The 18213-nt window shown below is 42.7% G+C and overlaps 2 protein-coding genes across 3 annotated transcripts; both read right to left on the bottom strand.

The window, feature by feature from the left end:
- Nucleotides 1-670: 670 nt before the first annotated feature.
- Nucleotides 671-1601, bottom strand: tas2r202 (taste receptor, type 2, member 202; the record flags this gene model as incomplete). The annotated part of the gene is made up of 1 exon (XM_080893711.1): nt 671-1601. One exon carries the CDS (start codon nt 1599-1601, stop codon nt 696-698), a length of 906 nt encoding a protein of 301 aa, XP_080749837.1. The 3' UTR covers nt 671-695.
- A 3232-nt stretch (nt 1602-4833) lies between these two features.
- vsig8b (V-set and immunoglobulin domain containing 8b) lies at nt 4834-9532 on the bottom strand. 2 transcript variants are annotated; one of them, XM_080895123.1, is made up of 8 exons: nt 9408-9532; nt 9040-9134; nt 7043-7203; nt 6716-6914; nt 6319-6471; nt 6081-6203; nt 5763-5901; nt 4834-5674 (listed from the first exon to the last, which is right to left on the bottom strand). In XM_080895123.1, the coding sequence occupies exons 2-8, from the start codon at nt 9110-9112 to the stop codon at nt 5422-5424; spliced, it is 1101 nt and encodes a 366-aa protein (XP_080751249.1). In that variant the 5' UTR covers nt 9113-9134; nt 9408-9532; the 3' UTR covers nt 4834-5421. The 2 variants fall into 2 exon arrangements, with proteins under 2 accessions (XP_080751249.1, XP_080751250.1); XM_080895124.1 differs by having other exon boundaries at nt 9040-9119; nt 9408-9506.
- Between the last annotated feature and the right edge of the window lie 8681 nt (nt 9533-18213).

Below are 18213 nucleotides of genomic sequence, written 5' to 3'. Positions count from 1 at the left end.
GAACACATATACTAAAAAGGAGGATGTTGGGGGGGGGGCTTCTCTTCATCGGGTTTGTGTTTTTTCCCCCTCATATGGTGCAGGGATTTGGCCTGGCATCCTTCCAGCTAACGTGCAGGTTACTCCAGTCCCTGTGTGCAGCTTAAACTATCTGCAACCTGAGTGAGGGGGGAAAAACTCTTAAAGCCAGGTTCTGCATACGTTCCTGTTTTATTAATATGCTCTGTACTCTTACCTCAGTCACATGTATTTTTTAACGTTTTCAGATGGGCCCCGAGTTACATCACGTCTAAGCACGCATGCTTTGGGATCTGTTTTACAGGCCTAACTTATTATTTGTACTACTGAAATATTAATATTCATAGGTACTGGCCTGGTCAGCTGGTTATATGGCCCCGGTGTGCGTTCACTTGCAGAGCTCTAAGTGGCCAGCACAGCTAAAATCCCATTCTGATGCAAGAAACTGTAATTAATGGTGATGCAGCAGGACAGTAGTCATTACTGAAATTGCTAGCACAAAAGATAAAAGAATACTTCAAAGTTTTTTAATAAGTTCAGACAATGACCAATTGATTTCAGCACAAAGACCTCCAGCAGAAAGCAAATTGGCTTTTTTTTGTCCCCCAGTTTTTAACTTTTGAAGGAAGGCTGGCTTGAGTCTTTTGTTCGGGCACCTTCAGACAAGACAAATACAGTTATTCACTAAGCCAGAAGTTAAAATCATGTATCAGCGTTTTCCAAAGAGTCCTCTTGCCGTAGATGAGCACCACGGCAGCAACGGTCGTGTAGAGCGATGTGAAAAAGATTGTGAGAGAGAGGGTGCTCTCTTGGTGCGCCACAATTTTGTAGTTGACATACAGGTCTACCACGAGCAGGACAAGGAAGTTGGCCACTAGACCAAGAGCCATTTCGATGACCCTTATCTGAGTGCCCAGCTTTGGAGGGTGGGTTCCATTGGTGCTAGCTTTCATGTGCTGGAGATGGATGGCCAGGTGAACAGAGATGGAGATGCAGCATTTCACCATGACCACCCCTGGAAATACATCAGAGAGGAGCAAGTACATGACTTGATAAACCTTCACAGAAGTGGTGTCAGAGAATACAAGTCCACAGTCTCCATTTGCTTTGTAGGTGATGTTGCCAACCGCGTTTCCAGCAGCTGCTGGGTTGCCAGCGTTAAACAACACAAGCATTGGCAAACAGGTGCCAAAACCAAACAGAGGGATGAGAATCACAGCTATGGTCACGTGCTTGACGATGACATCTTGGGCGTGTGTGTAGCAGTGGTTGGGTTCGTGAACCAGTTTGGTGCTGTAGTAGAAAGTGAGAAAGCTGCTGTTCCACATGATGATGAACTTGAAGCTGAAGGTAAGCACCAGCAGGATAGCGTAGCCTATCTGGGCAATCTGGCAGTTACTGTCCACCTCATCCATGGTCATCCAGAAGTAGCAAGTCATCTGGTGAGCAATACTGGCCACCGACAGAGCCATGGTGATAGTTTCACAAGGCGTCCACTGCTTTTTCTCCTTGTAGTTCAACACACTCATCAAAGAGATATAGGAATTAAAAAAGACAGTGGTGATGCCCAGCACACCCGTCATTACCCAGAGGGGATATTTAATTAACACAAGCATAACCCCAAACTCTTCTGTGCCGTAAACTTTAACAAGGATACCGTAGTCTTTAAGTCTCCGTGCAACACTCAGCAGTCTGTGTGGGCTTCTGAAGTGCTTTGGTTTTGCTGCGTTCAAAGAGATGACAAGAAGGGGGGGAAGAGGAATAATAAATTATATACACACACTCAAAAATCAGATGATTCTTCATTTCTGTCACAGAATTGAATCAGTCATAGCTTGTCAGAAGGGCCCGAGGAAAAGATTCACACATTTAGCATTTGAAATTCATTAAACAGATACAAACAGGCCCAATTAAAATCTTTGGTCAATGTTCGAATTTTATGCCAATTCTGAAATTTAAGGTGGTCACATGCAAAGCGAACAAGTGAGGTAAGAAGGTTAGAGTAATTAGCGTAGGAAATTCCTACACTAGCGAAGCTCACCTGGGTCAGATATTGTGTTTTTTATTGCCGTGAATCCAACTGAAGGTTTCTGCTTACGTTCTCTTTGCCTGTTAGTCGTGACAATACCCGGTCTGGCTCAATAACTTTGGTAGCAGCTGAGGAATCCTTTGTTTTGTTTTGTTTATTCAAGCATTAATCCTTGCCTGGAGTTGTCTGCAGGATGCACACGCAAGGTGAAAGTCTTGGATCTAAGTTTTCTTTTCATGGGGATTTATATTTTCACATTGGGTACGATTTGCATCATCCCTGACCACAGGTAGTGGCGACAGCTGGTTTGCATTGACATGAGGTGGACAGGATATGTGCTCATTATACACAGATCAAAAAAATAAATAAATAAATAAATAAAGGGACAATTTGAAAACATCAGATCTCAATGGGAATCGATGAGCTTCTGGACAGTCTGAGCTGCAACCTGGCAGCATTGTATGGACCAAAACACAATGTCCCAGAGATTTGCATCCATTCAGGGGTATCAATTCTTTCATTGTCATAGAACTGCCTGCATACTGTCATCACATCACCCGAAGGAACTTTAATCCAGATACCTAAAGGCAGTTAGGGCGCTGTTGTCAAGCTTGTAGAGGTCTGTGTGTCCCTGATTGAAATGCCTTCCCAAACCATCACTGAACCATCACTAAACCTATGATGCTGAATGATGTTACAGGCAGCATAACATTCTCCACAGCTTATCAAGACTTTTTCACGTCTGTCACAAGTACTCAGGGTGAACCTACTTTCATTCGTGAAAAGCACAGGGTGCCAGCGGTGGACCTGCCAATTCTGGGATTCTATGGGAAATTCTAATCGAGCTGCACAGTACTGGGCATCATGAAGCCTATTTCTGGTTGTTTGGTAAGAGACATTCACACCAGCAGCCTGCTGGAGGCCATTTTTTTTAGCTCTGGCAGTGCCCATGCTATTCCTCCAGATACCAGTCCTACTGATACGGGAAGAACCTTTTATGACCCTGTCCAGCTCTCCTTAAGTAACTGGCTGTCTCAAAGAGTCTCCTCTTGAGACTGTGCTGGGAGACACAGCAAACCTTGGCACCTCATGCTGCCAATAATAACACTGACTTCAAATTCAAAACTAGTGAAAAAACAGTCAGAAAAGACGAGGAAGGAAAAATGTCAGTGGCCTCCACCTGTAAAACTGGTTCTGGGAAAAATTCCTGTTTTGGGTATTGTCTCATTGTTGCCCCTCTTGTTTCATTTCATGACCAACAAAGCAGCTGAAACTGATTAACAACCCCCTCTGCGACTTAACTGACCAGATCAATATCCCACAAGTTTAATTGACTTGAGGCTGCACTCTGATTAAAAAGTCCTTCCATTTTTTTTTGAGCAGTGCATATTGATATCCAATGACTTTACTGTACGTCTGTCAGTGCAGCACAGCAGCTCAGCCAATCCACAAACCACAATCCAACACGCGCCGCATGCAAATACTTATTCCTGCTGTCCGCCACATATTTACAAACACCAAACCGCCCACACGCCTATTTACCTGATAAGAACAGCAAATCACCTTTAAGTCACCTTCACAAGCCGTGCTCATGCAGCACCTTATCACTTTAGCTTGTGCTGTGGAGCACCCCAACTTTCTTTTTAATGAGGTGCTGACTTAAAATTATAGTTCAACTCTATTTAGATTTCTTGTTTACTCCATTTATCCAGTCAAAACAAGCAAGATGCTGATTTCATAAGCACACAGTATGGCTTTCCCAACAGTCTGCAGTCACACTTTTCTTTATAAAAAAAAAAAAAAAATCACCTTAAGCCAAATTTCAGGGACAGATTCTGCCTTTTTGTTGCACAAGAGCATTAAAAAGCAGTTTTCCATACAAAAGCTCTTTGAAAGCAGACTGCGGTGGTAGCCTTTTCTTTTTTCTAAAAATAATAATAATACAATTTCTTTTACTATGCCAACCCTGTTAAAACTTCTGCCCTCCAAAGCAAGACTGCGATTTTCCAACAAGGCTTCCAGAACAGTATTTGTAATTAATTATTGTATCCGTTTTCCTGCTTCTTGCATGGATCAAAGGACAGGCTAACGTGTGAGCACATGAGAAAGCTTGACGGATGTGCATTTACTGGGAAAGAAAGGGGGAAAAAATACTGGTTAGAGCAAACAGAAAGTCACAGACATTAACACGGACCCACAGAGGATGTGTTTGTCTTCTTGGGAAGCAAACAAACGACAAAGTCAAGCACAGCAGAGGCACATTAAACACTGTGTTATGCCAGTCTGTTGGTGTAGCTGTGTGGTGGGTTGGGATGGGGTGCCCCTTGCCCTGAAGGGGACTGGAAACAGAATTACTGACCAAGCCACACCACTACCAGCAGCTCGTATTCATTCAATATACGCACCTTTTGAAGATGGGATCTTTTGAAGAGAGGTGGGGCTGCAGGCACAGTGCTGACTCTGCTTACTGAAGGTGTCAGCTGCAGGTCAGTACCGCTAGTTTAAGAGCTAGTTTACCTTCTTCCTACCCCCTCCCCAAAAAGATCAGACATGCATCCCTGCACAGGACATGAACGAGGCAATTCTGCTTCGTTTTGCTCTACAAATTATTATTTTTTTTTTTTTTACCAGAAAGCAAACTGCCATAAAGAGGGTCAGAGGTAAAGCTAACTATTCTAAAGTGTCCCCAATTATCGAGCCACTTACACCCCTGAAAATAGCAGCAACTGTGAAAGCTGTGAGAACACATCGAGCATATTAAATGACCAAGATTTTGAGTTTTTTTTTTTAAACAAGAACTTTGCACTAGATATTTATTTTAATGGATTCTTCATTCGTTAATCTCTCTAATTAAGTTACATTTGTACACATGTGACCCATGTGGACCGACAACACAAACACCCGAATGCCATTTACATTTGTTGTTCGCCTTGACTTGCCAATTAAAACATTAAACTGTACAAAATAAAAAAATAACAAGAAGGAAAAAAAGCACCATAATAAAAAATAATTGCTTTGCTATATACATTTTACATACAGTTTAAAAAAAAACAAAGCAAATCTTATTTGTGATTATGAAAACCTGTTCTTCTGTTTGCTTTACACTAGCAGTGATGTGCTAAAGTGCTTCATGAAAGTCAGCTGATACATATAATATGTCACATGAGGGTAGGATTTTATGAGTCAGTAGCTATGCAAACACTCCCATTGTTCCCTGGTTTAAAAAACATGTATATATTATTGCAACTCTTGGCCCTTATATACTTCAGACACAGAATATTATTTAAAAGGTGTTGAGTCTTTTTTTTTTTATCATAAAGTGTAGTTGAGCACTAAAGATAAAATTAAGAGCCTGTTAGGCTTGAGGTTTGTGGTCACACGGCGTATCCATATTTAGGGTCATATGTGAGGTGAGCGGGTATCTCCCCGCCTGTGGTCGACCCATTGCTTCCATTTGTGAAGATTGGGCCCGATTCATTGACCGTAGGCAGATTGCCCCTTACGGAACTGTAGATGACGCCGTGGTGAGTGCGGTATCCCATCACTGAGCGGAGGCTGGAGTGCCGGCTGGAGTGCATACTGGAGTTCCTGCTCGGGGGCCTGCTCTCCGGGGCCTGCGCATCCTCCCTGGGAAGTAGAGCCATGCAGGTTCTCAGTTAAGCTGCTGCACCAATCTGAGATCGTTTGACAGATGCCTCAAACGGCCATAAAATACCTTATTTCATTCGCGACCTCCTTCTGGTAGCGACGCTTGTGGCAGCAGCAGATGAGAAGCCAGATGAGAAGCAGGAGGAGCAGCAGAAGCAGCAGAGCGCCTATCACAGCGCCAGCTATCACACCTGCTTTATTGGTAGCTGGAAGAGGCAATGTATTGCTTAGAAATCAAACGTGTGCAGCTCACCTTCTTGAATTCCAAATCCAACAAGAGGATTATATGTGATTTTGCATAAAAGCAAGTCAAAAAAGGTACCTTCAGGATATGAGTGTTCAGAGCTGTTAAACTGAAAATAAGATGATGATATTGTAGACTTACGGTTGTATGCACGCAGTACGTATTTACACTGCCCTTTGCCCACAGCGTTTGCTGCCTCGCAGACATAAGTTCCAGTGTTGCTGTCTGTATGGTTCTTTATCAGAAGCTCCCCACTCTGTTGGTCTTAATGAAAGAAGACAGCACTGAGTACAAGCACATTACCTACACAAACACAGCCGCATTAGTGTTTAGAGAAGAGCATTCTTAGAAAAAGGCATCCTGGTGCTAAGTTGCTTACTTTGAGTAGCAGTGGATGGAATTGCAGCTCCGTTTTCTCTCGTCCACACATAGCTGATGGGAGAGGATCCTTGACGGGATACGCAGCGGAGGGAGACTGTGCTTCCTTTCTCCTCACCACCTTCAACCCAACACTTTGGCGTTGATGGGGGAACTAATGAAAAAAAAGAAAGAAACAACCCATATGGCACAAAAACTATTTTAGTGCAATGCTCTGATTCAACACTGAAGCATCTGGGTATGGCTGCAGTGAGGTAATCTACTGAGACAGAAAGAATGGAGGAGCCTTTGCATTCCATGTGAATGAGCACATTTAAAAGCAGACGGCTGAGAAATGAAACAAGTTAGACCGGTTAAAAAAAAAAAGAAGCAAAACAAAAAAAGCAATTTGTCCTCACCCAACACAACCAGTGTGATTTTTCTCATGTCAATGCCTGGGAGCTTCTTGACTTTACACTGGTATGTGGCGGTGTCTGAGACTGTCACACCAGTGATAGAGATCGAAGCATCTCCCTGGTCGGGGTTCCCTGTGAAACTGAACCTTTTGGAGACGCTGTTGTCCGTGTAGTGGGTCTGGCCACCTGAATATGATAAGATCTGAGAGGCAAGATTTGCACTGAGTAATGTCTTATTTTTTGATTCAGGTTTTCCAGCTAACTGAGCCTAAATGCAATATTTTCTCTGTCTTTCTATAATTCCTCTCTGTCATCACACATGCAACATACCACTGTGTCCTTCTGTGTCATGTCCGGACTGACGTTGGACCACTCAATATCCAGCGGTCCTGTGTCTGCTGCGGCTGGAGTATAGGTGCATCCCAGTTTAACAGTCGTTCCCGTTGCATACTGAATGGTCTGCGGCCCCGTGGATGTTATCTGCATCGCCTCTGTTAACATGGGATGAAACCAAAAATTCTATTAAGCTCCGTCTAACTTAGAACAATGCTTTCTTTCTCCATTGGATTCTTACAGTCGTGTACCCAAGTTAAGAGACAGAAAGAAGACAGAATAAAATGAATTTCGCTCTCAAACGTATTAATATTTCTCCCACTTAATGGCATTCAAGCTCTGGGCCTGCGCTCCTGTGCTGTCTCAGGGAGGAGAAGAAGTGCTGATGTGAGACTAATAGGCCTTTTAAGTCAAACTGAAGATTTTGAGGGCTTGGACATGAATTAAAGTAAAAGTTTATTTTGATTTTTGGGTTGGGGTTGCATATTCAATTTAACTTATTAAACTCTGGAGGCTTATTAATTGTCTGAAATATATCGGCAAATAATGATGAAAGCTGAACACATGAGCTAGTTACGAGCCGTCTCTGAGTTGACACACACTCCCCGCTAACTCACTCTTTTTGGCCTTAGATTTTTATTCAACTGTTGCCAGAGTCAACACTGATAGCGTGGTGACACATTTCAACAGATCAGAGTTATTTATCTCGATAATGTTCGACTCTATCTTCTCGCCATCCCTCCCCCTTCGTTCGGGTGTCCAACCTTCAGAAAATATCTAAATGGAGCTCAAATCAAATCAGCCTCTGTTTTGACATCGCTCATCATTAAATCCACTATAACCCTCTGAAAGCACTCAGAATGCACTTTAGTGGCACCACAACAAAGCAGAGGATGTCAGGGGTATTTATGAAAGCGTACACAATGGCAGATGTGATGAAGTGAGTGTGGAAAAAAACAAATTAGTCAGTCAAATGTTTACACCGTGAAAGCCGCCCTCCCCAACTCCCAGCACCCCCCAAGGGCAAAACACTGGGATCTAAAGAAGATGCGATTTCCACGTGAAGAGGCCACTGAGCTAACTTGCCAGTAGGTTCAGCCACTGAGCTCAGTACAAACATGCACATCCCTGTGCCCTCCCCTCATTGGCAAATACAAAGGTGCCTCACAGTTTTTGTTTTTGTTTTGTTTTGTGTGTGTTTCCTCCTGCTCACCCCTACTTCTTCTCTGGAATAATTTTTTGACTTGTCATAACAGCAGAAGCAGACGTAGAAGTGTTTACATCAATGATGCAGAGGAATTTAAAGGAATTGCCACGTACAATGCTAAACCCTGGATGTCGCTCATCGTAAATAAAATGATGGTTGGAATACTGCCGTCATTAATGTTGTTTATTTCTCCTGTGAATGGAAATGCACACGCCCAGGTGCTTTCCTCAAATAGTCACGATAGAGCCGAAAGAATCAGTCGTGGCTCTTTATATAAGGCGGTGAACTTTTGGTCTAATTAGGAAGCATTATCTGAATAATGAAGGGGACGTTGAGGTTTGAGGGTTTTTTCTGGGCGTATTTGATGTAATTTTTTTTTTTGCATTTTTATGCTGCTCTTATATTTAATACAGACAGCTTGGATGGGGGCCCGAGGCTAATTACTCCCCTGGTCACAATAAAATCCATCAGGGTCGCGCTTTGCAAATGCACATAGCTGTTTGACCCTCAGCCACAATAATTTAAGGTATGAATGATATGCAGGGTACTTCTCAGCCATCCCCACTACAAACGCACCCTTCAGTGAGTACGTGAAATGGTCAGATCATCAGCTGAGTTACAGTGAACTGTATCTGCTGTGTGGATCACAAATCAGATTCAGGTTCAGAATTCCTAAGAAAAACAACTCTTCTGCTGGTGATCGTTGTGTTCCCTGATTCAACATGCTCAGAAACCTGAAACAAACTCCTTAGATGTAATCAAAAAGAAAGAAAAACCCCACACTCACCTGTTCTCAGCTGAATTGTCACCAGAAACAGCACAGCCACCTTTAGCCTGACGCTCGTGAATGCTGGCTCCATTTTCAACCTGAGAGCAAACACACTATCAGGAAAATAAGAGTTTTAATCTAAAGGCTTGTATTTGGCATCAAAAAGCAAAGATGTCTGGCGTCATTTACCTCTCCCCCAGAGCCTTTATCACTTTTGCTTAGTTGTTTATCTATAAACTTACATCACCTGAGAACTCAGTCGTGACAGTTTATTTTGTGTGTGTGTGTGTGTGTGTGTGTGTTTGTCTGTACAAACTACCAAGAAAATCAAATGTTGATCGATAAACGCTATAAAGGGAAGAATAAAAATAACAGCTCCGACATACCTTAAAGTGAAGACACAATCCACAACAAAAGTGTGTCCTTGAAGGCTAACCGGTGTGACAGTACAGGTGTAGCAGGCTTATTTTGTCCTCGGGTGAAACTCAGGAGCAGTAACTATGGCCACACCCTCTCTGTCCATAGTGCACCTGTTGGCCACTCCTAGAATTGGAAACACGCCAAGCCCCCTTCATACTTGTTTTTATTTTTTCTTGTTTGAATAAAAGATAATCAAAAAATGTGAAAAGAGACTTTTGCTAGTTTAGGTTTCCAGTCTCTGTGTGTGTCTTGGCTGAAAACAGTTTAATAAACACCTACATCTTGCTTTTTTCACAGTTTTATCTATCATCTATTTATCACATCTATCATCTGTTATTTCATAACAATGCAAATTCTCTCTCTTCCTAAAACTACGGTATGATAAGTCTGCTGCATGCTGTAGAGTTCTTTGTGGTATGCTTATTTTTAAGGTAAGAGGAAAGTTATGATACTTGTTTAAGACCGAATGGGCCAGAAAAAAAATGTTGCCAGCCCTTGTGTAACCCGTCTTCCTGACACTCCCATGAACATACACTGACTGGTTTTTGTTGCTCTGCCACACAGGGCACATAGTGAGATCCATGCTGATTTGGGACTAAAAGACAACTTAACGTGACAGAGCGGCAAAGCGCAGTGCGGCAGCTGCCACTGCCGTTCATGCTGTTAGTGAGGTTGAAATGGCTTATCAGCTATGAATGATTTACCAAAACACAAAGTTTTGATTTAGGCCAGAAATCAATTCCTTTTATTTTTCTGTCTCAACTGTGGCATCTTTTATGATTTTCAGTTCATAAATGTGTTATTTTTCTTATCCTGGTGCTCCTCAGTTCATCCACCATCTGAAAAATGCTATTTTAGCTTTTTCCCCATTTCTTTGAGCCATCTTACTTCTGATTGCATGCTCTTAGTAAACAGAAAGTTTGAGCAGCAGGTACACAGTCCTGTGCTCACAGCCTGCAATGACCATATTAGGAATTTCCACCCTCAGTGACTTCTAAGACCGAAAAAATCCTTCTGAAACCAAATGTTCTAGACTAAAGCTTGAGCTGTTGGCTCACACTAAGTTCCTTATACACAAGCTGATCTCATTATTTGAAAGTTTGCACGTGTTTAATACACTATATTACCAAAAGTATTCACTCACCTATTCAAATAATTGAATTCAGGTGTTCAAATCACTTCCCTGCCCACAAGTGTAGGAAATCAACCGGGGCATGCAGACTACTTCTACAAGAATTTGTGAAAGAATGGGTCACTGACTGCACACCAGTGCACAAAGGAAGGTCCATAAAGACATGGATGAGCGAGGTCAATGTGGAATAACTAGACTGGCATGCATAGAGTCCTGATTTCAACCTGACAGAACAGCTTTGGGATGAATTAGAGTGGAGACTGTGAGCTAGACCTTTTCATCCAACGTCAGTGTCTGACCTGGAAGAATGGTCAAAAATTCTCATAAACACTCCTAAACCTTGAGGACAGCCTCCACAGGAGAGTTGAAGCTATTATAGCTGCAAAGGGTGGTCCGACGACACATTAAACCCTATGGATTAAGATGAGCATTCCTGTGAAGGCAGATGAGCGAACACTTCTGGCAATATAGTGTATGAGCATGGATGAGTAACAGAGCAAATATATCACAGAAAAAAAGGAAAAAGCATAATGGAGGCTCATTATGGTTTATTTACTTTGTTTTAACATGCAATATATCTGTCTGGCTAATGATGTAAAAATAAAAAAAAAGATCTTTTCAATGAAGTGAGATGTGCCGTTGGAATCATTCAGTACTGACTGAATGACATCGTACAGTATGATGTGAGCGCGGAGCGTGACCTTAACCATTAGGAAACTTAAGTGCTGGGTTAATGTGATCCTGCCAATAATGTTCATTAAAGAGATGAACAAATTAGTAACGCTCAGTATGAAACATGATCAGAAAGCAAATCTGAAATCAGCACAACCCTGTTCTCATTTGGTGCTCACTGTATGTTTGCAAGCTTTCTGCTAGAGCTTCACGCAGTGCGCCTGAGTGACACCACACCCATAAGTCTGGGTTTGAATGTGTCCATGAGTGATCCACCAAATATCGGGGTATGTGTGAGGCTGTGCGGTATGGCTCCTTTATCAGCAGGTGGTTAATTGCCCCACTTCCTCCCCCTGGTGTAAGAGGAGGTTCTGGCACTGGCTCTGAGTTGAGCAAGCTGTGTGACAGGGCGAGGCGGGACTGAACAGACAGTACTAGGACACTGACAAGACCACCATTAACACTGCAGGAGAGCGTGTAGACAAGCATGATGAATACATTTGTGATCACTGACCTGAATGTTCTCGACTTGTTGCATCTCTTTCACAGCATCTTGATCGCCCAGTGCTTTTGTAATTATCCCGCTAAACTTGGTAGATGTGGAGCAGCCATGCTGTGGCTCTGTCTTTAGAGCCAAGGCTCGCTTCAACCCACATCTCTCTTACCAGATTTGGCACAGGTAGCCTAATCACACCACAGGGTTGCAAACAAACCACCTTGACAGATGTCCAAATTACAAGAAAACAGCATAGCAGGGGAGGCAAACAAATGACCAAAGCAGGGAGGGGAGAGGCTACAGAAAGGCTTGGCTTGCCAGCAGCCATACTGAAATAGCACAGCAGCGTGACTCACGGTGTGTCAATGTCAGGGAGCCAGTTGGGCACACATATTCCTCTTTTTAAGGTGGAACGCCACTGGGACAAGGATGGCGCTTCTGGCAGAGGGGAGCAGTCACTCAACCCCTCAAAGAGCAACGTGAGTGGAATACAGCCAGCACAATCTGGGCCACACACTTTATTCATGACCTCCTGAAACTCAGCAATTAAATGTCCACTCTGACAGTGAAATTGATTTTTTTTTTTGGTCTTTTTCTTTTATACCAATCAGTCTGTATTTGCAGATGTCCTGCAGATCATAAATACACTCTACAGCCCGGCTGGTGTTCGTTAGGCTGTGCAGTAATGGGACCAGAGCTAGCATTGCTTTTAAGGTTTCCAGTCGTCATCCAATTCTAACTGTTGTCTTGTTATGCTGTGAAACTGGCATGATTAGTCCCGCTCTCCAAGCAGTTTTTTTCCCCCTGTTGCTCCAGCACCGCATGCTTTCCTTGTGCCATGCTGCCGAATAAATAATAAAAAGGGAAATGCAAGGATTCCTCCCAGCATCTGTGATTCATCCTCTCAATAAGTAACTCACTAAGGAAAGGGCATATCTACCATCAGAGCGTACTTGAATGGCATTATACACAGCAGGATGAAATCCCATCAGTTATCTGCTATGCTTTCATTCTCATATATTTATGATTTTGAAACTGGTGCAGACAGTATTACCATTATTTTTATGTCTCTTGCATTTGTTATGGCCCTCTGCAACCTGTACTGGCTGTGCAGTGGTACTGCATATCTTTCTGTGGTGCATGGGTTTCATTGCCTAAGGCCTCAGTCATACAGGCCTAGAAACCAGCTGGCAATTCTCTGGAAACCTCCAGTCACTAGAAAAAAAAAATTATAATCTCCAAGAGGTCGGTGAGTGATTGCTGGAGTTTGGTGGCTGGGTGAAATCTATCAGGGGATATACCAAAAACCTCTTTGTGATTGCTTTGGTTGCTGAAGTTGACAGTACTTTGCATGGAAATATGCCAGTTTGTCTGCAAACACTTGTCATTGGCTATCCAAGCAAATAGTGAACATTGAAAAAGTGACTCAAACCACTTACAGAGAACATTCACCTGCAAGGTATTTGGAAACCTTGTACTCCCCACAAACACTCACTTTCTTTGTGATCAATTTCATACTAACAACTGCTAGCAACAAATCAGTGAATCCACATCTTTCTTGGTACCATACGTGCAGTAAATATACATAAATTTCACATAAGCAACTACTAGCAACTTCCTGAAACCACCTCCCACTGCCAACTATTTGAGGAAATGGGATAGATGGTATCAAAATGTAGGGAAAATCTAGATACATTTTGATACTATGATCATGGCCTTGCCACGCTGTCTCTGTTGCTGCTTACACTGATCATCCTCTGGTTGTGTTTTTCTTATGTCTTCCCTGCATTTGAACTTTTATGGAGCTGTGAGCGAGGTCATGACACACTGAAAGAGGATATAAAGCAGAAAGTGGTTTAGAGCAAAAGAGAAAAAAAATAAGATTAGGATTAACTTCAGCCTTAATGATACAAAATCCCTACCTAGGCTGTAATCTGTTAAAGCAGAGCAGGGTTACTACACTGAATAAGCACCATAACTCTCTTCATAACTAGATAGACATAGGTCAGTTCCTTAGCAACATTGTTTTACTCTGATGTGCCCGTGCCTTATTCACACTGTGGGAACTGTATTTAAGAATGAGCACAGCGCTGCTAATACGTTAAGACGATATTAGTGCAGTTTCAAAACATACAATAACTCACTGTGTTATCATAGAATGTAATGCACATTACAGCAATTAACCATAAAGATGATTTACTGGAGATTTACTGGGAATCTTGTGGTATATAACTAATTTTTATAGCAGTCTAAAAGGATGCAGTTCCATCTATGCATCAACTAGTGATACAGTGCACAGCATGAAAACAAAAAAGATGAATCAACCATGAAACAAAAGGCATTCTACAAGTAGAACAAAAGTATTTTATAGATCTATTTATTAGATAAAATTATGGACTCATTTATCAAGCAGGCATCATAAACACAGAACATTTATGCAATGCGATGCTACAGCAATTACAGGCACCACAGACACAGAGAGTGTACCAGTAAATCACTTCCACTGCAAATCTGCATGTGCACAATTATGCAGCATTCTATCAGCAGCCCCAGAGTCTATCTAACTGAGGACGAGTGCCAAAAACCTTATCCTGTCCAGGCAGACACAAAACTTCTCGAGGAATGAAATTAGACAGGTGCGGTTAAATCCACGTGAAACAAGAAAAGCCTTAACAGTCCCGTTTCATTTACAGTACGGCCCCCCTCTGGATTGTTTACCGGCTAACCTGTGAACATGAAAAGGCAGGGCTCCATAAAGAAATCCCACCTATAAAATGGGAAAGTAAACGGGAGTTTGTCGTGTATTTACTGTTCCATCTCTATCTTCACAAGCTGCCCACCCACATACAGCAATGGCGTGCGCGCGCGCGCGCACACACACACACACACACACACACACACACACACACACACACACACACACACACACACACACACACACACACAGCCTCTAGCAATATGAGCAGAAACGCTGGACACCATAATCCAATAAGTTGTGCTTCTTGTGCTAAACCCAGTGAAGTCTGGCACACAGAGAAAGTCCACAGAGACCAGAGTCCCCTAAGCCTCGCTTGCAGGAGTAGGATGGAAACTGTATTCTCTGATAAAGAACTTCAGATCTGTCTCTGCCCTCTTTGCTTCTGTGATAGCTCATTTTCCCCGCACACACTGGGGAATTATGATATAATGATGTACTTTAATCCTGAAATTTCCTTTTCTCTAAAATGACCAATTAAGGGAAATGTTCCTCGAATAACAGCCTCATATAACAACTGTGTTGGAAGGAAGGCTGTTGAGAATGATGTTATGCTGTTGTATCTTCAGTCAGTGGTGTACTAGCCTCCAGGCATACTTGGAAAATCCCAGTGGACCGTTGCATTGGTGGACTGTCAAAAAATCCATAAAGTTTTCACCAGCCCTGTCCGTCTCTTACCGGCCCCCTCTGTGTGTGTGTGCTCCTGCATTCATATGAAATCATCCCTTACTGACCTGACCTGGGCTCATCCCAGCAGATACGACCAGGCCTCAATTTCTTTCATGTGCACCCTTTCCCTGGGTCAAATAAAGAAAAGAAATGTATTCATTTGGGAAAAAATGCTTTCTGCTGAAATGAATATCATTTGAATGGATTTATATACACATTCTGCAAATGTTTAAAATGAGAAAACAACTGCAATGGCAATTTTCTGTTAAACAGCTAACAGTTTGAGGAGTAAAATTTGCATCCGTTTGATGCTGTTTGCCCTCGTTCCCTGTCACAGCTACAAACGAGTGAACCCGGCTTTGTTCGGTTGCTTGGTAGTAATACAAGCGTGCTTTAGAAAACACAAGACTCATGCAACGATTACACAAGCGCTCATGCATATATTTCACAATTTGGTAGGACACTCTATCCACTGTTATCATCTACAAACTGCTTCTGTGCAACTTAACCTTCCGTATTACAAATTCAATCTTAGACTTGATCTAAAACAAGTTTGGCCTTAGACATTATAACAGCTTAACACACACACACACACACACACACACACACACACACACACACACACACACACACACACACACACACACACACACACGGACATGCCATCAGTGGCAACGAACCATGCAAGACCTGACCATCAGGAGCAATTTGGGGTTCGGTCTCTCGCCCAAGGACACTTTGACATGTGGAAAGGAGGAGCTGCAGATTAAACCCCCAACTCTGTGATTAATGAACAACTTGCTCTAACTCCTAACCAGACAGCCACCCTCTATTAACTTACATGCCTTCAGAGTCTAAAACAAAAGTAATCCCTCATAAATCCACAAATTCTTCTCCTACGCTTTGATTTCAGATCTAATAAGATATTAAGTGTTTATTGGTGATTTTTTTTGGAGGTGTCAGTCTTTGTGCATAGCTGAGCTAACTGACTGCTGGCTTTGGTTTGATATTTATGAGACAGGAAATTACTTACCTACCTACTTTACCACAGACATGAAATAGGTATTACCATAATCCTGTCATCTAATGCTCACCAGCAAAATGCAAATTCCTCACTATCGCTATCACCGTCCTCTGTCACACCAGCCCTCTGTGTGTCCTCTTTCATTCCATCCATGAATCTTCTCTGTAGTCTTCCTCTTTTTTCCCTGCTTGGCAGCTTCATATCCAGCATTGTATGTTTAGTTCATCCACTATCACTCCTCTGCACACGTTCAAACCATCTCAGTCTTGCCTCTCCAACTCTGTCTCCTCTGATGTACTCCTTTCTACCAGTGTTCATTCTGGTCACTGCCAGTTAAAATTGAAACATCTTCAGCTTTGCCACCTGTCTTCTTGTTAGTGCTACCATCTTGTAAACCTTCCCTTTCAGTCTGTCACAAATCACCCAGACTCTCGTTTCCGCCCACTCTCTTTTCTTTACCTTGTCTGGCCACAGATATTTAAACTCATCTATTTTCACTACTTTTACTCCTTCACCTTTCCACTTCTCTCTCTCTTTCACTGACTGTCATTCCTCTTCCCAGCAATGTATACCTCCAACTCTCGAGGCTCTCTTCTACTTGCTCCCTACTTTCACTACAGATGTCGTCTGCAAACGTCACAGTCACGGACAATTCTGCCTGACCTCATCTGCCTGTGGTATCTGTCCACCACCACTGCAAACAAGAAAGGGCTCAGAGCAGATTCCAATGACCCGTTCTCAACCTACTCCTACATCCTACTCAACGAACTCTCTTCACTCTTTAGTACATTTCCATCTCTACCCTTAATCACCATAATCTGCTGCACATCCTTTCCAGCTCGATCTCTCTGTGCAGCCAATTAATACAGGTCCATTTCTCCTTCTTTAGTGTCCAGTCTAACATACAACTCACTATATGCCCTTTCATTAGCGTTTGCCACATCTCTCTTTGCTGTATGCCTAGCCTCCCAGCACGTCCTTCTACTTTCTTCATCTACCCGATTATCCCACTTTTCTTTGCTGACCTCTTCCTTTGAAAACTTTCCCGTACTTTGTAATTCCACCAAGTCTCCTTGTCTGCTTGCCTCTGTCTAGAGGATACACCTCAGCTCATCTCCATTTGCATTTGGCCAACAGTAGCACAGTTTCCACTGGTACTCTGTTGGCCAACAGCACCAGAAGTGGTCAGTGTTCATTATGGATAGCAAGCAATTTCCACAATTTCATTGTAAATGTACAATGACAATAAAGGGGATATGCTTCCTGACACAGCCCTCCTCATTTAACCAAGCTTGGGACCAGCACCAGGAGCACACTGGCTTGTGGGACCCACTATGACTGGGTTATCACAAGACATCAGCGCATTAAGCTCTGCATGTGTTCTCCGACTTCATTAAATCCACCAGTGGTACAGTTGTTAGCACTGTCACCTCACAGCAAGAAGGTTCCTGGCTCGAACCCTCTCTGTGCCAGCATGGTTGTGCTCCTGCTTCTTCCTGTATGTGAGGAGGTACACAATGCACTGTCTGAATGTGCAGTTAAAATGTGACTATGTAAATGTTGATCCATTACCAGTCAGAGGTTGGGTTTGGCTTCCTGAATTGAATTGTTTTCAACTAAAACCGATTTAAATGATATCATGAATGATCTACTGTTTCCTGTCTTCTGGTGCTGTATTACATTGCAGTTTGCACATTGTGTAGTTGTCTGAATACAGTTTTTTTTTAGTGTATGTGTCCGAAAGTCTCCTTATATTTCAATCGCATCGCTATAAGTGCAGTGTCAATTTCTGCCGATAAGTTCCACTTTGTTCTTACTGTTTGCTGCGGTGATGACGTCACATGCTTTTACGACGCTCCTGCCGTATCACGAGTCCGAGGAGCACTAGCCATGTTTTTTCTCCATGAGTGTGGGGGAATAGCGATCTCCAGCCGTGTGCGTTCCTGTGCAAATAACCACACGTCTGTCCACCCCTCCCACATTCGTTAAGTATGCCTACTGCTGTACTGTTGAGCTGCTATTAA

Source organism: Rhamphochromis sp. 'chilingali' (genome assembly GCF_963969265.1).
Source record: "Rhamphochromis sp. 'chilingali' genome assembly, chromosome: 10".
In the NCBI taxonomy this organism is placed as follows: domain Eukaryota; kingdom Metazoa; phylum Chordata; class Actinopteri; order Cichliformes; family Cichlidae; genus Rhamphochromis; species Rhamphochromis sp. 'chilingali'.
Note: the sequence above shows the minus strand (reverse complement) of the source record. Positions and strands in the feature narration are given on the sequence as shown.

Bases quoted from the DNA above. Each gene is read 5' to 3' on its own strand.
- vsig8b (XM_080895123.1), bottom strand. From the start codon at position 9,112: ATGGAGCCAGCATTCACGAGCGTCAGGCTAAAGGTGGCTGTGCTGTTT. The intron at 7,204-9,039 runs GTGAGTGTGGGG...CCATGTTAACAG, and splicing joins GACAATTCAGCTGAGAACAG to AGGCGATGCAGATAACATCC. The intron at 6,915-7,042 runs GTATGTTGCATG...CTTGCCTCTCAG, and splicing joins TGACACAGAAGGACACAGTG to ATCTTATCATATTCAGGTGG.